At 36.6% G+C, this 21,554-nt stretch overlaps 2 protein-coding genes across 5 annotated transcripts in view; one reads left to right on the top strand and one right to left on the bottom strand.

Moving 5' to 3' along the window:
• LOC126807713 (uncharacterized) overlaps positions 1-3,008 on the bottom strand; it is a 29,137-nt gene extending 26,129 nt beyond the window's left edge. Inside the window, exon 1 of one of the 3 annotated variants that reach the window (XM_050532481.2) lies at positions 2,895-3,008. The gene's annotated coding sequence lies outside the window, so the exon portion shown is untranslated. The remainder of the gene's footprint in view (positions 1-2,894) is intronic. The other 2 variants (XM_056103361.1, XM_050532482.2) reach the window with 2 other exon arrangements.
• Positions 3,009-3,026: 18 nt separating this feature from the next.
• On the top strand, positions 3,027-11,470 carry LOC126807712 (uncharacterized). Of its 2 annotated transcripts, XM_050532479.2 has the most exons (9): positions 3,051-3,161; positions 3,686-3,849; positions 4,833-4,958; positions 5,590-5,726; positions 6,751-6,883; positions 7,171-7,310; positions 7,967-8,041; positions 9,052-9,173; positions 10,812-11,470. In XM_050532479.2, the coding sequence occupies exons 3-9, from the start codon at positions 4,850-4,852 to the stop codon at positions 11,014-11,016; spliced, it is 921 nt and encodes a 306-aa protein (XP_050388436.1). In that variant the 5' UTR covers positions 3,051-3,161; positions 3,686-3,849; positions 4,833-4,849; the 3' UTR covers positions 11,017-11,470. The 2 variants fall into 2 exon arrangements, with proteins under 2 accessions (XP_050388437.1, XP_050388436.1); XM_050532480.1 differs by lacking the exon at positions 3,686-3,849 and having other exon boundaries at positions 3,027-3,161.
• The last annotated feature ends 10,084 nt before the right edge of the window (positions 11,471-21,554 follow it).

Below are 21,554 nucleotides of genomic sequence, written 5' to 3'. Positions count from 1 at the left end.
ATTAACTTTGTTTTATGTGTATTACTAAGAAAATTTTACACATTTGTCAACCAATTTAATGTATTGCATTCAACACTTGTCTAGATCAGGAAGGTCCTACTAAATAATAAAATATTGGTTTGTAAAGGAATTGAATCGCCACCAAATGTCTCGTTATATGAAATAAAATAATATTTACTAATTAAAATATTATACAAAGTAGGCCTACAATTTGTCTGTCATTTTTTCAACTTCACTCATTACAAAATATCGCATTCGTTGCAGTAATTATACTGATATGAGGCTATTTGATATTGGGTTACAATTTGATAATACTGGGTAGTATTTATTGTCATGCAAACATATTTAAAACACTCTCGTCATTGGTCTGATCATGGTCCGAATCAGGCAAGAATCTGGTCCCAATCAGCCAAGAATGTGAAGCATCTTCTCTGTGATTTAGCTCATTTGTATTGAAGCCGTCATTCACTAATTACACTATTATTTGTGACTAATTACACTATTTATTGTCAGTTGTCTTATTATCAAAAATATGCAAACATATTTTAAATACTCGCGTTATTTAAGTAATGGTCCGAATGAGCCTTGTCGTGGTCCCAATCAGCCAAAAATCTGGTCCCAGTCAGCCAAGAATCTGGTCCCAATCAGCCACAAATCTGTTCCCAGTCAGCCACAAATCTGGTCCCAGTCAGCCAGGTCCCAATCAGCCATGGTCCCAATCAGCCAATTACCATACATACGAGTAGGCTACTGCACGAAGTAGACCTACATGGTAAAGAAAGGCACCGGTTGCACATGTACGCTTAATGTGACACGGTAAAAAAAAGGGGCACAAAGGAAAAATAGCTAGTCTAGACAAATCGGCCCCGTTTGTCGCGACGCAGGAGCGCCATCACGTTGTGATCTCTAAAACTATTATGGCCACTTCCGCCTTGACTGAATGAAAAATCTAACATACCTTTCGACTTTGTGGAATAACAATCTATAATTCTAGTGATCTTTTTTTTGAAAATCTTATCGGATTCCTGAGAACAGATGTATTTTCTTCATGATCACCATCAAAACATTGAAGAATCGATTATGTCGTAAATTTTATGTTAATTAGATTGCCATTACTTAGATTTTCCTTTTTCTCACTGTTTTATTGTCGTTTTGGGATGATACGAATATTTAGTATATATTAAAGACGTCTCTATTCATTTGACCTCATTTGACGTTTAAACCTATATAATGTACATGAATTTTAGGTACTATTTTTGTTTGCGGATGAATACAGCTGTTCTGTATTGTATTCTGTTGTAGACTGTGAAAATTTTGGATCCATGTGTCGACGCTTTAAATCACATGGATCCATTAAACCTTCTAACTGTTTAATTCCATTTTTTTCATTGAAGATTCTTATATTACAAATCTTTCCTTACACTAGAAACGTAATCACTGGAAAAATGGCACAATGCCGTTGAATTATATGCACAAAACTGAATTAATTTCTGCAAAACAAATTGTTATTATTATCTAATATGGTTCTACTGGTTGTCTTAGTCACAACATTAGACTGTATTTTATTGTTTTATTTCAGTATTTGACGTGCAGGCTCTCCTAATTAAAGCTACAATTTCATATTGTTAAGTTATATTTTTAAAGTTTATTAAAATAAAGCCTTAAAATAGATGGTATCCATAAACAGTCCTACCATGTTAAAGAATAATCCTATTAATCCTATAATTCACTATTGCCAGCTGAGAAATTGGCAAAAATATCATTTTCAGCTTCAAATTCAAACGTTTGAACATAGCTATTCCATGGAGGTAATGGGAAAACAAGGGAGGTAATTGTGTTATTATTTCCTGTGTCAACGATTTTTAAGGATGGGAAATAATGCCCATGATCGTATAATAGTGAGTTGATAACCTATTGAGCAAAAGACATAGAAATAATTATGTTTTGACTTTCTTAGAAAATATGAAATTCTCGCTTTAAGGTAAAGAAATATAAGCAATGGGGTATCGGGTAGGGGGATACTTTGCATTAAACTAATTGCCTCCCACCCCCCACCTGTCTTCATTCGCCCAGTCGGTGCAGAAAAGTAGGACGTAAACCTCCAATATATGGCGCTCAGAATAAGCAGTATAGCCTAATTGTATTCCTTAGAATTGTAACCTGTATTTCACGGCCATGCAAACCACCGAAACGAATAAAATTACCTTATTTATATAAGACACGTATAATGACGATGTAAAATGACATAACAATGTAAACTTTAAATGGGTTGATCTATTTGATTAATTGATTGGTATGACTATATTTAATTTTTATTCGGGCTTGTTTGGGGCCTATTAACTGTCTGTTTGTGGCCGGAATAACAGTATATAATTAATTAACACAAGGTACAATTTACTGAGTTTAATACTAAGCGACTTCAAGCACATTTGCTTGATAAAGACGAGATCGGGTATCCCCGTCGAAAACACTCAGTAATTGTGTATCCATAAAATTGTGCCTTGTATTAATATGTTATACCAATCAAAGAAGTGTGAATTAAAAGTCTGGGGATATATTTAATTATCAGGAGTGGATAATGTGAGCCAGTGCGAGGGCTATACACAAGGGAAATGTGTCGTATACACAAAAGACACCTTTACAGTGAAATGAAAATCGAAGAATAGTTGCCAAAATAGAACAAAATTCACCTATCTTTGAATGCACACCATACAAATTGTCAAGTATCGTTGCCGAGACATTATAAACCCCACCACGTTCCGCAATATACTTTAAACGATCTAATATACATGCCGACATATCAATACTCAACGGATGAAAATGGAAATATTCCCCACGGGTTAAAGAATACACCTGACAGTAGGCTACGACCTATTAAAAGTACATATACTTACTGATATTGGCCTTTTATGTTCATTTGTTTGATAATAATCACCAGCGCTTCTGCTGTATTAGTAATAGACCTATTTGTTTATATTGATAGGTGTCAGATAAACGTGTTTCAACCTGTACGTGTTTACTCTAGCAAGGAAATATGAGCGCCTCTTGCGACACAAATCTAGTATTGTTATTTTCCTTGTTACGTATTTCGTAATCTAAGTAACAGCCCTGTATTATTTATGCCAGTTATAGGCATACATACCATCCCAGTTCCTGGTCGGGTAAGTTTAGAGTCACTTTACTTACACCTTGACATCATGAAGATCGTAGTGGCGTTTTAAATTTTATTTGGTGGGTTGGGTAGATATGGTCTAAGCAGGTCTGTCATTGAGTCAAGTGGCGTGGCTTCAATTAGCAGCTTGTACGTTACAATGAGTGGCGTGGCTTCAATAATTAGCAGCATGTACGTTACAGTGGATTTTTTAAAAAATAAATTGGATGGTATGTTAGTCCCAAAATGATCTAGTTTGTGTCGTTATACTCCAGTCATACCCCCCCCCCCCCACACACACACACCCAGGTCAACGAAAAGAAAAGTATTGATTGACAGGCTTGTAAATTTCATAGATCTCCATACCGATTACTGTATTTTGTGTTCAATATATGTAATTGAACTTTCATTAATGTTTCTCTAGTTTTTATTTACCATGCGCTATAATCTTACCAGTCTTCTCTTTCGTTATATTACACAATCCACCCGTTATGTATTATCATGCTATACATTAACAGTGGACTCATAATCCAGGTTTTATGAACACGGAGTTGGGAGTTACCGGTCTTAGGTTATATCGGCAACAATATTTCGACATGAATCGTGAATCGACAAACGGTGGTCGTTTGATAGTCTACTGACAGCACAGCATTCGGGTTAAGTGTCGGCAAATTAGATGTACTTGTACTTTCAATAGGGTAAGTTTTGAATGACCTTATTAAATTTGAGCACAGTGTATTACAACCTATATCATTTCTGAGGCCAAGCAAACTTAATTACTTGGTGTTAATTAAACCGTTTTCTGGATTGGTCCAAAATAGCCCCAGTTTTAACGGTTGAGCTTGCACCAGGGGTAGGCTATCTTAGTTTGACTCTGTATGCAGAGCCTTTTACCACGGGCCGTACGAAACCATCGTTCGATAACCAAATAATAACTATACCTTTACTGTAAACATATCCCAGAAATAACGTACTCTTTATACATTTCGGGGGTGAAGCCTAGCTAGGGCTGCATGCTTTAAAGGTACGGTCGGGTCAACTTCAAGAAGACCGCCGAATTTCAATAAATTTCAACAAATAATTAATAAAACGTGCACGTGGAAAATAACTATTATTACGTGTACATCAGAAGTTTACACGAAATTAAGATTTTAAATATTTAGAGAGATCAAACAAAAATCACCTACTTTTCTCATTTTCTTAAGTATTATCGATCATTACCACTGAAACATTTTGACCACCGCCCCAGAGTTCATATATAGTCCAGTAAATAAAAGAAATGAAATGAAATGGAATTTCACGCCCTAATTTGCTGCATCAATTGGACTAACGCCATACTGCGAGAGAAATATTGCCTACTCTTTTTTCATAATTCCATCGGTCAATGTTTCTTTTTACCTACATGTCAATGTGTACACGGGACCTCGGGGCAAGGGCGCATCGGAAAATCCCGACGACATTTCAAGGCCAACATAGGAGACCACCTTGCTTATGGAGCCAGTGTCTTAACGTATGTGAAATAGCTTTATTTAACGTCCGCTTCCACCGAGGTGATATCGCAGTCCTACCTACGCAAACTACCACTTATATCCTGTCTCATCACGAGAAGATGTATATTGTCAACTTAAGTGTTAACCATAACGAATTGATAAATCTACATGTAAATTCTTATGTTTTTCAGTAAAATATAAAAGCAAAATGGGAACAAGTACCAAGTGTATTTCCATATCCATACTATTGGTTGTTGTTGCTGTGATATCAATTACTCTTATTGTGAAATCTCTCAAAAAATTAAGTTCTGATGAAGGTAAGTAACATGCAAAATAATAAATACATGCAGGAGTATTGAAAGCCTTTGAATACCAGTTTAAACGGTCATCTCACCCAAGTTAATAAGTTAATGAGTGGTCAGTGAGTTCTAATTAACTGCTTAATTCTACTTGCTAATAGACCACTCAGTACGCACTGCTAATTCAATAAACATTAAAGACGAATATTCAATAAAAATCAACCAGGAATATTCAATATACGTTAACCAAAAATATTCAATATACGTTAACCAAAAATATTCAATATACGTTAACCAAAAATATTCAATATACGTTAACCCAGTGTCCAGCAATATTCAATAAACATTCACCGGGAATATTGAACGAACATCATATATTGAGCAATAATGTTACTAAGAAAGGAAATACAGGTCTAATCAATTTGAAATAATATTATTTGCAGAATGGTCATGGCATCACTTACTTATCGAAAGTATACCGCAATTTGTAAATAAGAGTAAGATATTTTACACGGTCTTACGTAACCGTGAAAAACAAAACAAAATTTGTTAAGACTCGTAAATTGAAAGTTAAAATGTCTGTACCCCAACAATGGCTAACCCTATTTTATCCCGATTTGACATATCTGTTGGTTTTTTTTCTAAATAGTTGGAATAAAATATAACACCATACAGAAAACGTTAGATGGTGAACCAAAATTAGAAGGATTGTATACAGGACCACCAGGATATGAATTCATTATCTTTCCTAATACATTCACCACTATGGCTTTCCATAATTTAGCTGTGAGTTAACTTTGACCATACTTTTTTAAAGACTAGGGGTAAGACGCTGGCTCGCTAGCCTGGAGGTCGTTTGTTCGATCCCTGCATTGGCCGAGAAAGTGCATCCAGATTTTCTGGCGTGGTTCCCCTTGTCAGTGACGCAGGACGGAGGGCCTGACAATGAGAGCTGTCTAGTCCTTCCGATGATACGAAAAACCGAGGTCCCGTGTATACATTGGAGTGCACGTAAAAGATCCCTTGGCAGTTGGAATTCGATATAAGAGTAGGCGATAGTGCCGCTGTCCGGGCAAAATTTCCCTCATAGCACACTGTATGGCGTATGCCCGTCTTCATTAGCCCAGAGCAAAACAGTAGGACGTTAAACCCCATTTCATTTCATTTTAAAGACTAGTGGCAGCGTACACACCTTTCGACGGGATCCAAATCATGCCCAAGAACAAACTTGTATTCGAGGTCTGTCCAGAGTTAAACCTAGCGTACAGCCCGCCGTACGTGCTACTACGGGCAGTCGATTACGGGGAAAATTTTAGTAACCCGAGTGTGAGACTTAAACGTCACTTGCGTGTGTTCGGCTCCGTAGAAGATCGCAGATTAGCCGTAGAGACTTTTGGTCCTGCACATAAAAAATTTTCACTCAGTTTCTTGCGACTGCTCAGCGAGCTCCCAAACCCTATGCGATCCATGCGTGTCAAACCATGCGTGTCAAAACATGCACGTCGGGTTATGAGCTAGGATTTAGACAAATTGAACACAAATTTGCTGTTTAAATCCCGTAGTAATGTTGATATTATCAAACCACATACAACATGACAAGTCAAGCAATCTCAAAACAAATCTCGCCAAACAATGCAAGTTATTTTGAAAGGGAATCTAAAACGTTCTGTGCTATGTGTGGTAGGACGGACGGGTGGGTGTACAGGCTTTGATGTGGGTGACAGTATAATCCTATTTCAAATTTTGGCTTAATTAGTATCAGATTGAAGATTATTGGAATCTCGTAAACCCTGTTGATTCTTTATTTCAGTGCTTAAATTCGGATGGTGTAGATATACGATTGCATGTTCAATACCAATATAAAGCTCATACATCATCTATGAAGAAAATTATTCTAGAGTTCAAAACCTTCACGATTTACAAGGACGTTCTTAGTGACATAGGTAAACACTTTCTGCATGCTAGGTAAAATATTTCAGCGAAAATAACAGGTTGCGCTGGCTTGTTTTGGCCATGTACAACATATTGTCGGAAGCGGATGCCAAATATTGACAAATTTTCAATTTGTCGTATCTTTGTAAATACTGAAGCTATTTGAACCTTTTCTGGGCTGATATTCCTGTCAGAGAGCCACCTTGTAACACTTTTGTGACGCATATAAATTCCCTCAAATGACTACCCGAGGTTTTATATCGTAACAACATTTGATTTTGATTCATTTTTTGTCCAGGCGAAGCAGCATTACACGAAGCATGTAGCCACTTTAACACGACACAGTTTCAAACAGAACGAGGCGCATTTCAAGAATTTCTTAGAAAGACGTTACACGATCGATACAGTATTCTCCATTGTTCAGTTACAGATTTACAGGTATCAGGTTTTTCTATGTATTTATTACCAATCGAATCACGTCACACCATCAGTCTCCGGGAATCAAGGTTTCACAGTGCTGCAAGAAGTATACAGAGAACAGAAAGACTATGGATAAATTAGTATATAGCTGCACAGGTCAACACATTCAAGGTTTATATATTACCGCCAGCAATACAGTCAAGTGGCGTGGTTTCGGGCCGTCCCACATTTCTACGTGGCAAGGGTCATCTGTCCAACCTTCGGAGTTTTTCTCCGGACCCTCTGGTTTCCTCCAACCATGTTAGTCACCTAGTTTGTGCCGGGTGGACGTTTAACCCCAATTCTCTGCCTCTCTTATGATTGGGTTCCAAATAGACAACACCTTAATTTAACGTCTTCGTTCTCCAGTCAATGCGGCCAAAGAATAAATGCAGGAGCATGAGTAGTGATACGCCAATTTTTTCACAAAGTGTAATATAATGTTGAAGTGTCCTATGGAATATGCATTTTTGGTATCGCAATCAGACTTGCCCATGAATTCAACGATCTGATATGAAAGGATGACACTTATTGGCACACCATTCAGTCTTGTATCAGAAAACGAATAGTTCGCATTTAAGGTTTCTGTGTACAAAAATTAACATTAATTTAATTTCATTTATTGTGTTTTATAGGTCAATAATATAGCAAGACCCGCAGCCTACGAGGCAGCCATCAGAAGTAAAGAAAGGGCAAGAGAAGACATCAAAGTAAGTTAAAAGGAGTAAAATTTCTTTGATTTGGGTAAATGTAAATGACGTTAAAACAGGCTATAGGATTAGTGATGGGGCAAACTCTATGCATTAAATTTTTTGTTTCGACAAATCAAGCAGAAGTCGCCTTGTTTAAATCCCAACACTGGCTATATTCTTAATCAACATAACCAATTTTTATATTATGCCATCAAAGAAAATCAACAATTTATATTTCACACAAATCAAAGAAGTCTGGTTATTTTCATACACTCATATTTCTTGTGTGAGACTAATGTCGTCACGCCTGTTTGTCCGTACACTGTAATGATTGGTTTTTGGAGGCTAGTTATGTCAAACTTGCTTTAAAACTTCGGCTCCTTACAAGGAACAATCCTATCAATTTTACATAGAGCTATGGCCCCTGTCACCAAACTTGGATAATAATAATGGAAACTCTATCAACATTTTATGCGTATTTATTACCCTGGACTGGGAACGTAACATCTCCAAAACGTTGATGGTAGACGTATAGTTTTTTCCCAACAACTGAAAGCATGGTGTATACATTTCACCATTCTTGATAGAATACACAAGACATATATGTTTGTTGTTTCTTAGTTGTATTTTACGTCCGCTTCCACCGAGGTGATATCGCAGACATGCATGGGCATCTACAATAATTTAAAACATAAAGAGATCCCGATCTCTCTAACGTCATGAGTTTTCTCCAGGTCCTTACGTACCCTTCCACTGCTAAAGACTCATATATATGCGCCAGTGAATTTGAAATGAAATTGAACCAGTTTGTGTTGAGTTGACGTTAAATCCCATTTCTCATATCAAGTAATCTAAATTTGTGGATGCCTCGGATTGCATGCTATCGTTAATGGGTGTAACATGCAAATACAAAGTTAAATGGTTGGAGGGTTTTAACAAACTAAAGGGGACAAACACCTTATTTTGGAATGATATGTGGACGCCCTGTTCCGGATTTTGATAAGCTACAACATTATACATAATTACAGGTCGCAAAAAGTGAAGAACCGCGTCGTTTAACTGAAGCTGATACAGAAATATTACAAGCAGAAACCCAAGGAAAGATAATTATGAATAAAGCCGAATCAGATGCTAGAATTAGACACAACAAGTTAGTATTTTCTGTGGTTGTTTATCCATAAGAAGAAATTACTTGGCGTCAAAATGCGAGTATTTAAACCGTTCAACAATTTATCTGGAATTTCAACAGAGCGCATCTTTTGTCCAGTTGACCCTGTCCTATTTGAAGATATTTAAATATGTAATATCAGGAAGAGTTTGAAGGAATATTATTTGGTAACGGTAGTTTGGAAATACACTGTTTCTATTATTTAATGGACAAGCTCGCTATTCAACTAATTATCTTTCTGTTAGAGCATTGAGAGGCTCTATTCAATTAATTATTGTGTTCTGTTAGAACATGGGTTGGCTTTATTCGATGAATTATGTGTTTCGGTTAGGACATGGACAGGCTCTATTTGAGTAATAATATATTTCGAAATATAAAGCGGAGGTCGGCATGATTACTAAATTTTATATTTTAGAGTAATCTGTCGGCAGTGGAACATGTAAATTCTTAACACTGGCTTTATCCATAGACGCAAAATTTTTGACAAAGACATATTGTCATCCCGCAAAACAAATCAACATAAAGAATTCAATTAAATCTACAATTTATTTGTGACCTAAGTCAAAGAGGTCTAGTCATTGTACTGTTTAAAAGTAAAGACAGCTCTTTGGTCTCCAGCAGCCAAAACCCAGTTAAAGCCTTGACATGGAAATATAGTCCACCTTATGTTTTTTGATGGATTATATATATTCAATATATGTGTAGATTCAGAATCCGGACGATGCCTAGAATTTGTAACAAATTCTCCCAGACCTCGATTTGAAGGTGGTTTCTATAAGAATTCGATCCGCTGAATCTAATGAGTTTGGGTATCCCCCCCCCCCCGCCACAAAAGTGACGGCTAATTTCGCTAGGGGGCCAAATTCAAAATGGGAGCTCATTTTAAATTTCCCCAAGGTTGCAATATTTTCGGGTGAGGTCTAGTTTATTTAAAAAATGATCAAAGTATGTGTTATATGTATGTCTTTTTTTATGAACAAATTAAAGAGGAATAGTTGCCTTATTAAAGATTTTAGGATGAGATACAATAGGTTAGTTTCTCTCGACCAAGTGTTTGTTTGGTGACGCTTGGGTACATACTGCATTTATAAGTAAGAAATATTGATTTTCTAGTTTGGAAACCACCATGGCCAAGTGAGTGGAACTGACTCACACATACTCTCACAGTGGTGTAGGATGTGGGCAATGTAATCAAAAAGCGTTTAGTCGTTCGGATGGGGTACAAAACATATGTTCACCAGTGAACTAGTTAATGGGCAGATAAAAGAACCCTTGACATTTGTAATTTGATCAAGAGTTAACCCAAACACTGCTGTACGGGAAAGGTTTCTCCCAAAGTACACAGCTAAATCTATTTGTTAAGGCCAAATCATTTCCGTCAAGGTCGCGGAGATGTAAATAAGGCTAGGGCACGAGGTTCTTCGTGAAATTGTAGGTTAGGGTAAGGCTAAGGGTAAGCATTGGGGCTAGGTCCAGGGTTAGGGTTGGGATTAGCGCTAACTTAAAGTATATCACACCATCTATGCCGGTCTTCATTATCCCGTTTGGTGCTGAAAATTAAAGTTGTACGTTAAATACATAGTCATTCTAGTCTTACAAAGTAATTTGTTTTATTTTCAGAGCCACTGCCGAAGCTGAAGCGATCAGAGCAGAGTTTCAAAAAGAAGGCGAAGCCTATGCGTTTCTGTTAAATAGCAATGGTTTGGGCTTGACACAAGAAGGGTTTATATCATATTTAGGATCTCGTGTAATAGCAGCAGCTAAACAACCTGTTTATATTAGTCTAGGAACACCTGCCAAAACTTCATATGTTGCCAACCCTTAGTTGAGTATAAGCAAAGTTACCAATAGTTCGGCCCGTCCTCATTAGCAGCAGATTCCATTTCCAATAGTTCGGGGACTCTTTGAAGAAAACAAAACTCATGGGTGTTTCTTTTTTGTTACAGATTATTGGTATTTTTGTTAGCCCCCCGCCCATAAAAAACAACAACTGTGTTTACGGTTACTTACCGGTCGTATTGTCCCCTTTCTTCTCGTGGGGTTTGTGGGAAGTTTCTGTCAATATTTACTATATTATACCAACATGTAATTTTGAGTGGGTATATAAACTAGGAAATAATTATTCTGTAGGCTTTGTAATATTTACCAACAGTTGGTGCTGTTTGTATAAACAGATCTTCCGAATAGGACTTCAAGACACACAGCATATTCTTATTGCACTGATACTTGTAATCTCTAGTCTTGTCATGTAACATGTATTTAATAAACAATAAGGTGTTCATTATTTATTTTCTGAAGCCCCTACCTTAATTACCGAGCAAGGTTCTAGAAAATAATGCCGATTCGGATGTAGTAAATACCGAAATTTTAATGTTGTAAGTTAAAAGTTCTAAGCCATAAACCATATAAAGGCAGATTTATTTCGGGTAAAGAGTTTATGGTTGTCGAATTTGATATATAAATTACGGTCGGTCAGGTATTTCTTTTTTTGTCATTTTTTTTTAAATGAAATTTTGTTATTCTTTTATTCATTACATGCATAATTTAATATTTCATGTATTTGTTATTATAATTTATTATGAAAAACATAGTTTTTGTATGGAAAGTTTTATATTTCTTTTAGCATGTAGTCACCTTGTTTGACAGTTTATGTCTCTTTTGTGTCTACACTAAATTTGTGCACATTAAAGATTAACGGTGATAACAATTATTCACAATTAAAGCGACCCTTGCTTCATAACTGTGGCAAGACGGGCCCTGTTTCTCGAAAACTTATCTGAAGATAAAATCCAAATTTTAGTAGATACTTCAATTTTGATTGGCTAAGCACTAAAATCAATCTAATATTATCCAATCAAATTTCTAAAATTTGGATTTTATCTTAGTTAAAACGTCGTAAAACAGGCCCCTGGAGAGTAAAGCGTTTTCAAATCGAGTCCTCTACCAACAAGAGCGTCCAAAGTATTGCAAAAAATGACCGACAAGGAGAGATATGTTCTATATGCACATTCTACACATCATTCCCAAAATTCAAATGCTTTCATTTAAAATTTACAAAATTATGGATAATTTAAATATTTGACAAAAAACGGTCTTGCTAATCAGGAGCTGATTTTGCTAATCAGGTGCTGATTAGTAGAGCCGTTAAAATGAAATGTGATGAATTACGACATTTACTAATCAACCCTCAAGTTTTATCACGACGTAAATGTTTGTATTATTTCTATTGTAACACATCCCTAATCAACAAACCTATCAACAAAAAAATTCCACGAATTAATTTAATACATGTAGGTTAAATGTACACATATCAAAAGGTTTTAAGATCCGGGTTTGCTGGCCTGAAGCAAAATATAACATACCTAAGTATTGTGCAATTAGTATAGAGTATATATCTAACCATATACATATATGTATAGATTAAAGTAGATAAAGTACAGGTGTGTATATCGTGTATCAAGTCCTCGGTAAACCGATTACTACCAAACACATCATATATGATCATGTGGGAGAAATAAGTTCTTATTTCTGCCATATCTAAACTTAATAACCGTTTTCAACCCCTACGATATTCAAAATCTAGCCATCTAAGTCATTATATTATTTCTGACTGAAATTTCGAAATTTTTACCTGGCGTAACATAGAAGATTATTGCCGAAATAATAAGGATAAAATAATATTGAAATATTAATAAGTCGCGCAATTTCAAGTAATGACACTTGTTAGGGCGTATTAAGCTAGTTACAATTGTCTTATATAATATGTAGGTACCACTGGACAATTTTTGCCTTGCGGATGTACTACAGATAGAAATTGATGAGCCTCGGGAGGCGTCGGGAACAGGTTTCCGGGTGTCCCAGGGTAGCCCCTGGGGCATCACGAGCCGCGTGGGCCCATCGGGAGGCCGCGGGAGAACTACGAAAAGTTTCAATGCTTGCATTGTCACTGTCAGGAAAACAGGCCAGAGGTGCATCCCCGGTGCTTTCCAGATCCACAAGGAACCTCCGGGGATGCTACCCCGGAGCTTCCGCGAAATATTTGTTTCCCCGGGCATCACCGAAGCATCGGCGATATCTTGCTGAAGTATCAGGGGACCTTAGAGGATATTTAAATCGGGGATGCTTCGGGGGGGGGGGGGGAGGATTTCGGGGACGCATCCCCGTCGGGATAACATCAAGACAAGCTTTGAAATTTGTTCGCAGTTATCCCGAGGCCCCCCGATGGTTTCATATGACTTGCGACGACCCGAAGCTTTCCCGAGGCATCACCGAAGCATCGGCGGTGTCTTGCTGACTGATCAGGGGACCTTTGAGGATATTTGAAGTAAAATATTTCGCTGAAGCTTCACTGCTCCAGGGAAGCATTTTGGGGCTTCCCCATGGAAACGTCGGGAACATATATCGAAAAAAATTTCAATGCAAGCTTTGAAATTTTTATACGCCCACGTTTTCACGTGGATGTATATTGTCGTCGCCCCTGTCCGTCCGTCCGTCCATAATTGTTTATGAACAGTCTACAGGTCACAATTTTTATCCGATTTCAATGAAACTTGAAATATAGATTTATCACTCTAAGATCTCGGTTCCTTTTGATATTGGCATGTAATGGACTGCCACTTCATGGATTATGGCCCCTGATTGTACGAAAAATCACGTTTTTAGCTTGTGAATACTGTAGAGGTCACAATTTTTATCCGATTTGGTTTAAACTTGAAATGTATGCTTATAACCAAAAGATCTCGGTTCCTTTCGATATTCGCGCATATCGGAACGTAACTTCCTGAATTATGGCCCCTGATTGTACGAAAAATCGCGTTTTTAGCTTGTGGACCATATAGAGGTCATAATTATTATCCGATTTAAAAAAAACGTATTATTATATCACCGTTAAACCCTAAGGACGGTTGAGTTCGAATTTCGTGAAAATCGGCCCAAAACTGACAGACAAAATGGCCGCCGTTCGTTCTCAAATAGCGTAAAAATATGGTATATCAAGGTTGTGGACCCTATAGATTCTATAGAGGTCACAATTTTTATCCGATTTTGTTGAAACTTGAAATGTAAGTTTAGGTTAATATCTTAAAAGATTAAGTTAATAACTTAAAAGATTAAGTTAATAACTTAAAAGTTTAAGTTAATATTAAGTTGATAACTTAAAAGTTTAAGTTAAAGATGCCTTCCCATGTACAAACATGGTGATTTGATGATATATTTGGACTAAAAACATATTCATACTAATTAATCTATCAAAAATGTGCTTCAAATCCCTCTCAAAACATTGTATTACTATCTATTTACCGTATATATTGAAGCCTAAGAAAATTCTTTGATTATCTTTTGCCATCTTCTTTTTCCGCCGTTTGATTGCAGAGTCTGTTGTGCGTTTTAACCCCTCAATGTTCCCAAAACCACTTAACCATTCGATCAAGAAATAATAACCACTTTCTAAGTCAAGCTGGCAGACAATAAGCCGACAGGCTTACAGTTAGTGATACCCTGACATTTGTGCCCAGTGCTTGCCCCATGGCTGTTTTCAGAGAATCCGATATTTTTCTAGTACCGTCTCTGCTTTCTATATATACTTTTATTGGAAATAACTACCTGTTATATAATAGTGAGCACATGTTTTATTATTCAGCCATGTTTTATACATAATAGAGGGAGAGAACTCCCAATCACCAGAAAAACCCAATAGTCATATTTATGGACTTGGAACATATTATTACATCTCCCTTTCTTTTTAAGTTTGATTAACTTATAATGAAATTGTTAATAAACTGAAATAGAGAATAACAATCCACATTAAATCACTATTGGAGTCAATATTGTTCAATAAATCGATTAGGTTTCTTTATATTTCTGCTTGATTTACGTTGAATCTCAGTTGTGCCATTTTCATTACGATTTGAATGTTGTTTTATCTTCCGCGTCATTCTTCGATTACGTCGCACTTTAAGATTATTTTCGATCTTAATGATGTATGATCTAGGATTTTTCAGACATTTATTCAATACAGATCCTGTAGTGTGCAGATCTGGTATCCACACAGTGTCACCTGGGTAAAGATCTTCACTATCAGATGCTCTATGTCTTCTATCATAATTAGATTTCATCTTAGTTCGATACTCCATTTCTCTTCTTTTGACTATATTTATATCAGGAGTAAATGGAATAAGTTCATCTGTAGGGCAAGGAAGACGTGATCGTAAACGTCGACCCATGCTTAGTTGAGCTGGCGAAAACCCATTTTGTAATGGTGTGTTTCGATACTGTAGTAGTGCTAAGTATTCATCGTAACACTTTTTTAAGATACTTTTCATGGTCTGAACAGCACGCTCAGCTTCGCCATTTGATTGGGGATATCTTGGTGATGATGTTACATGTTCAAAACACCATTGGTCAGCAAATCGTTTGAATTCCTCAGCAGAGAACTGTGGGCCATTATCCGTAAAAAGTATATCTGGAACCCCATGTCGACTAAATATTTTCTTGAACAAGTTGATTGTTGAAATCGATTTGACATGTTTAGGAGTTATGCATATTTCAACATCTCGGGAGTAATAATCTACAGCTAAAAGATATTGATGATCTTTGTATTGAAAGAAATCTGCGCCTACACGTGACCATGGTCCACTAGGAAATTCTGTTCCTTTCATAGGTTCAGCATGATCTCTTCTGTACTTTGCGCACTGAGAGCAATTTTTCACTAATTGGTCTATGTCCTTTGTGATGCCAGGCCACCATACAGATGAAGAAGCGTTAAGACATGTTTTTGTAACTCCCTGATGACCATCATGGAGATAGGACAAAATATCATGCTGTAGTGTGGCTGGTATGACTAAACGTTGACCTCTCATGAGCAGACCATCATTTGAAATTTTTATACGCCCACGTTTTCACGTGGATGTATATTGTCGTCGCCCCTGTCCGTCCGTCCGTCCATAATTGTTTATGAACAGTCTACAGGTCACAATTTTTATCCGATTTCAATGAAACTTGAAATATAGATTTATCACTCTAAGATCTCGGTTCCTTTTGATATTGGCATGTAATGGACTGCCACTTCATGGATTATGGCCCCTGATTGTACGAAAAATCACGTTTTTAGCTTGTGAATACTGTAGAGGTCACAATTTTTATCCGATTTGGTTTAAACTTGAAATGTATGCTTATAACCAAAAGATCTCGGTTCCTTTCGATATTCGCGCATATCGGAACGTAACTTCCTGAATTATGGCCCCTGATTGTACGAAAAATCGCGTTTTTAGCTTGTGGACCATATAGAGGTCATAATTATTATCCGATTTAAAAAAAACGTATTATTATATCACCGTTAAACCCTAAGGACGGTTGAGTTCGAATTTCGTGAAAATCGGCCCAAAACTGACAGACAAAATGGCCGCCGTTCGTTCTCAAATAGCGTAAAAATATGGTATATCAAGGTTGTGGACCCTATAGATTCTATAGAGGTCACAATTTTTATCCGATTTTGTTGAAACTTGAAATGTAAGTTTAGGTTAATATCTTAAAAGATTAAGTTAATAACTTAAAAGATTAAGTTAATAACTTAAAAGTTTAAGTTAATATTAAGTTGATAACTTAAAAGTTTAAGTTAAAGATGCCTTCCCATGTACAAACATGGTGATTTGATGATATATTTGGACTAAAAACATATTCATACTAATTAATCTATCAAAAATGTGCTTCAAATCCCTCTCAAAACATTGTATTACTATCTATTTACCGTATATATTGAAGCCTAAGAAAATTCTTTGATTATCTTTTGCCATCTTCTTTTTCCGCCGTTTGATTGCAGAGTCTGTTGTGCGTTTTAACCCCTCAATGTTCCCAAAACCACTTAACCATTCGATCAAGAAATAATAACCACTTTCTAAGTCAAGCTGGCAGACAATAAGCCGACAGGCTTACAGTTAGTGATACCCTGACATTTGTGCCCAGTGCTTGCCCCATGGCTGTTTTCAGAGAATCCGATATTTTTCTAGTACCGTCTCTGCTTTCTATATATACTTTTATTGGAAATAACTACCTGTTATATAATAGTGAGCACATGTTTTATTATTCAGCCATGTTTTATACATAATAGAGGGAGAGAACTCCCAATCACCAGAAAAACCCAATAGTCATATTTATGGACTTGGAACATATTATTACATCTCCCTTTCTTTTTAAGTTTGATTAACTTATAATGAAATTGTTAATAAACTGAAATAGAGAATAACAATCCACATTAAATCACTATTGGAGTCAATATTGTTCAATAAATCGATTAGGTTTCTTTATATTTCTGCTTGATTTACGTTGAATCTCAGTTGTGCCATTTTCATTACGATTTGAATGTTGTTTTATCTTCCGCGTCATTCTTCGATTACGTCGCACTTTAAGATTATTTTCGATCTTAATGATGTATGATCTAGGATTTTTCAGACATTTATTCAATACAGATCCTGTAGTGTGCAGATCTGGTATCCACACAGTGTCACCTGGGTAAAGATCTTCACTATCAGATGCTCTATGTCTTCTATCATAATTAGATTTCATCTTAGTTCGATACTCCATTTCTCTTCTTTTGACTATATTTATATCAGGAGTAAATGGAATAAGTTCATCTGTAGGGCAAGGAAGACGTGATCGTAAACGTCGACCCATGCTTAGTTGAGCTGGCGAAAACCCATTTTGTAATGGTGTGTTTCGATACTGTAGTAGTGCTAAGTATTCATCGTAACACTTTTTTAAGATACTTTTCATGGTCTGAACAGCACGCTCAGCTTCGCCATTTGATTGGGGATATCTTGGTGATGATGTTACATGTTCAAAACACCATTGGTCAGCAAATCGTTTGAATTCCTCAGCAGAGAACTGTGGGCCATTATCCGTAAAAAGTATATCTGGAACCCCATGTCGACTAAATATTTTCTTGAACAAGTTGATTGTTGAAATCGATTTGACATGTTTAGGAGTTATGCATATTTCAACATCTCGGGAGTAATAATCTACAGCTAAAAGATATTGATGATCTTTGTATTGAAAGAAATCTGCGCCTACACGTGACCATGGTCGACTAGGAAATTCTGTTCCTTTCATAGGTTCAGCATGATCTCTTCTGTACTTTGCGCACTGAGAGCAATTTTTCACTAATTGGTCTATGTCCTTTGTGATGCCAGGCCACCATACAGATGAAGAAGCGTTAAGACATGTTTTTGTAACTCCCTGATGACCATCATGGAGATAGGACAAAATATCATGCTGTAGTGTGGCTGGTATGACTAAACGTTGACCTCTCATGAGCAGACCATCATGAACAGACAGATTACCACGTTCATTCCAGTATTTCTTCAGACAGGTTGGAAGTTTGTTAAGTTCTGGCCAGCCTGTTTGAGTATATTGAAAGACTAAATTTAGAGTTTTGTCCTTCTTGGTTTCAGATCTTATATTATCCAATCTACGATCTGTTGCCGGCAAGTTAACCATTACCGCATGGACGTAACAGTCTGCGTTGATTTCCAAATCCTTAGGCGCTAGGGATTTGCTATCAGTAGGAACTCTTGATAAGGTATCTGCTGTACAGAGATTTTTACAAGGAACATGCTTGATGGAAAAACTGAAACGCAGAAGTCTCATTCGGAAACGTTGAAGGCGAATAGGTAATTCATCAATGAGCTTCGTTGAAAATAAAGGTACCAGAGGTTTATGACCCGTTTCGACATGGAAATGCAATCCAATTAAGAGATTGGACCAGTGTTCAAGGGCCCACGTCATGGCAAGAGCTTCCTTCTCTATTTGTGCGTACCTCTTTTCAGTTGTGGTCATAGCTCTACTTGCATAAGCAACCGGTTTCAGGACTGCTGAGAACTGACGCTGGAGTAAGACAGCTCCTAAGCCATAACTGCTAGCATCAGCTGAGACGATAGTTTCTTTGTTAACATCATATAAAGCTAAGATGGTATCTGATTGTAAGTCGGCTTTTAATTGAGTAAAAGCTTTTTCGTGTTTCGAAGACCATAGCCATGCTGTGTTTTTCTTCAATAAATCTCTTAAAGGTACAGTTTTCTCGGCGAGATGAGGGTAAAACTTAGTTTGCTGGTTCACCATACCCAAGAATCGTCGTAATTCTGAAATGTTGGTAGGTGAAGGCATATCAATGATTCCCTGGACCTTGGAAGGATCTTTGTGAATTCCAAATTCATCGATGAGTTGCTCTAAATATTGTAGTCGCTTGCAGGAAAATTTACATTTCTCTATGTTGAGCGTAAGACCAATCTTGACCAAACGTTTAAGAACATCTCTGAGGCGTACATTATGTTCTGTCATGTCTGTGCCAGTGACTAGAATGTCATCCATGTGGCATAAGACGCCTGGTAGATCTCCTAGTAGTTGGTCCATTCGTTTCTGGAAATATTCTGGCGCAGAAGATATTCCATATGAAAATCTTTTGAAGCGGAAACATCCAAAAGGTGTTATGAAAGTTGTTAAGTGTGAACTTTCTTTACTTAGGATTATTTGTTGAAACCCAGAATTGGCATCGAGTTTGGAAAATACAGCTCCTTGACTGTGACCTCCACTCGCCATATGATGGTTGATAAATCTCTTCTGGCATAACCGTGACTTGAGCTCCAGTATTAATCTGCCATAAATGTTCATGGTTACCTGTATTCAATTTAATATGAAAGCCAGGTTCTGTTGGTGGTTGAGACTCTAGGGTACCAATAAATGTAGGTGTTAGATCATCCATTGGATCAACAGGATCATCAGATATTTGATTTACTGTTGCATGTGAGCTTTTACAGATACTTGAATAATGACCAATTTTAGTACATTTTTCACATCGATGTCGTGCAACTGGACAATAACGTTTACCAATGTCATGACGAGTGTTGCAGTAAATACAGTTTCCAGTTGGTGTAGTTTTACTAAGATTTGCTTGTTGAGTAACAGGTTTACTTGAGTGGTCATGAGACTTCCCATGGAAATGTCGTTTTGGCTTATTAGCGTGTGTTGCCTTGCTATACTGTTGTGTCTTGCTGTTTGTTTTATGGGACTGATAATTGATAGCTTCAATTGTAGAAGTTTTAGACTCACGTAGCTCACGTTGTGTAGCTTCTTTTAATTGAAGAATTTCAATTGTTTGGTCCAAAGTTAGAGTGGCTCCCCTATCATAAAGCTTTAATTTTGCTGAATCATCATTGCAAGTGAAGACTAATTTGTCTCGAATAGCCTGCTCTGCAAAATGTTCTGGAAATTTACATGCTTGTGCATGATCTTTAAGAGTTACAACCCAAGACTCTATAGTTTGATGTGGTTCTCTCTTGATATGTAACCAAAATTTTTCTCGTAGCATCAACTGTGGATCTCGTTTTGAAAAATATTCATTAAATTTTCTTATAATGATAGAATATTTTGTCTTGTCTTCTGCTGGAAGATTTCTATCTAAACGGTCTGGATCAGGTCGTTCTGGCAAGAATTTAAAGTTAGAATAAATTTCTACAGCTTGATCACCAACATGATTAAGTAAAAGTCCGATTTTTATTGTATCTGCTCTAGTAGAGGCTCCTACAGCTTGCAGAAAAATCTCAAACTTTTGTTTCCATTTCATCTAGTTTTGTGAAGGATTTCCACCAGTTATTTCTAGGATGCCAGGTGGTTTTACAAATGACGCAAATCCTTCCATTGTTGAAAATTAAGAAATTAAACAGATTGTTTATGAAGTAAATCTGGCTCAGATATACTTAGTTTCTTCTCAACTTGGATGTAGACTGGGTAGGACACTATTCTGACACCATGTTATATAATAGTGAGCACATGTTTTATTATTCAGCCATGTTTTATACATAATAGAGGGAGAGAACTCCCAATCACCAGAAAAACCCAATAGTCCTATTTATGGACTTTGAACATATTATTACACTACCCTATAAATACTTTCGTGAGAAGTTGGTATTTGAAAATGTTAGTAGTGTAAAAGTTCAAATTAATATCTTAAATGGTTAAGCTAATATCTTATATTTATTACCTTGAGATTTCAAGATATTTACTTGACTTTTCAAGATATCATCTTGACTTTTCAAGATGTCAACTTTAACTTTCAAGATGTCAACTTTAACTTTCAAGAAACAAACTTGCATTTCAAGTTACTTACACGAATTTACATGAATTTGCAAAATGAGCGAATGAGTGACAGATTGTTGCATAAAAAAGAGTCATAATGTGGTAAACATTCAATTCTATGTTGATAACATATCTTGTGGGAAATTTCTCTGGTAAGTTTCCACTGTCCATATAAGGGTGGATTTCGACGTCATTGGGATAATTGACCAATCTCCCTAATTATTTACATCATATTTGACC

This window comes from Patella vulgata, chromosome 9 (genome assembly GCF_932274485.2).
Source record: "Patella vulgata chromosome 9, xgPatVulg1.2, whole genome shotgun sequence".
NCBI classification, from domain to species: Eukaryota; Metazoa; Mollusca; class Gastropoda; family Patellidae; genus Patella; species Patella vulgata.
Note: the sequence above shows the minus strand (reverse complement) of the source record. Positions and strands in the feature narration are given on the sequence as shown.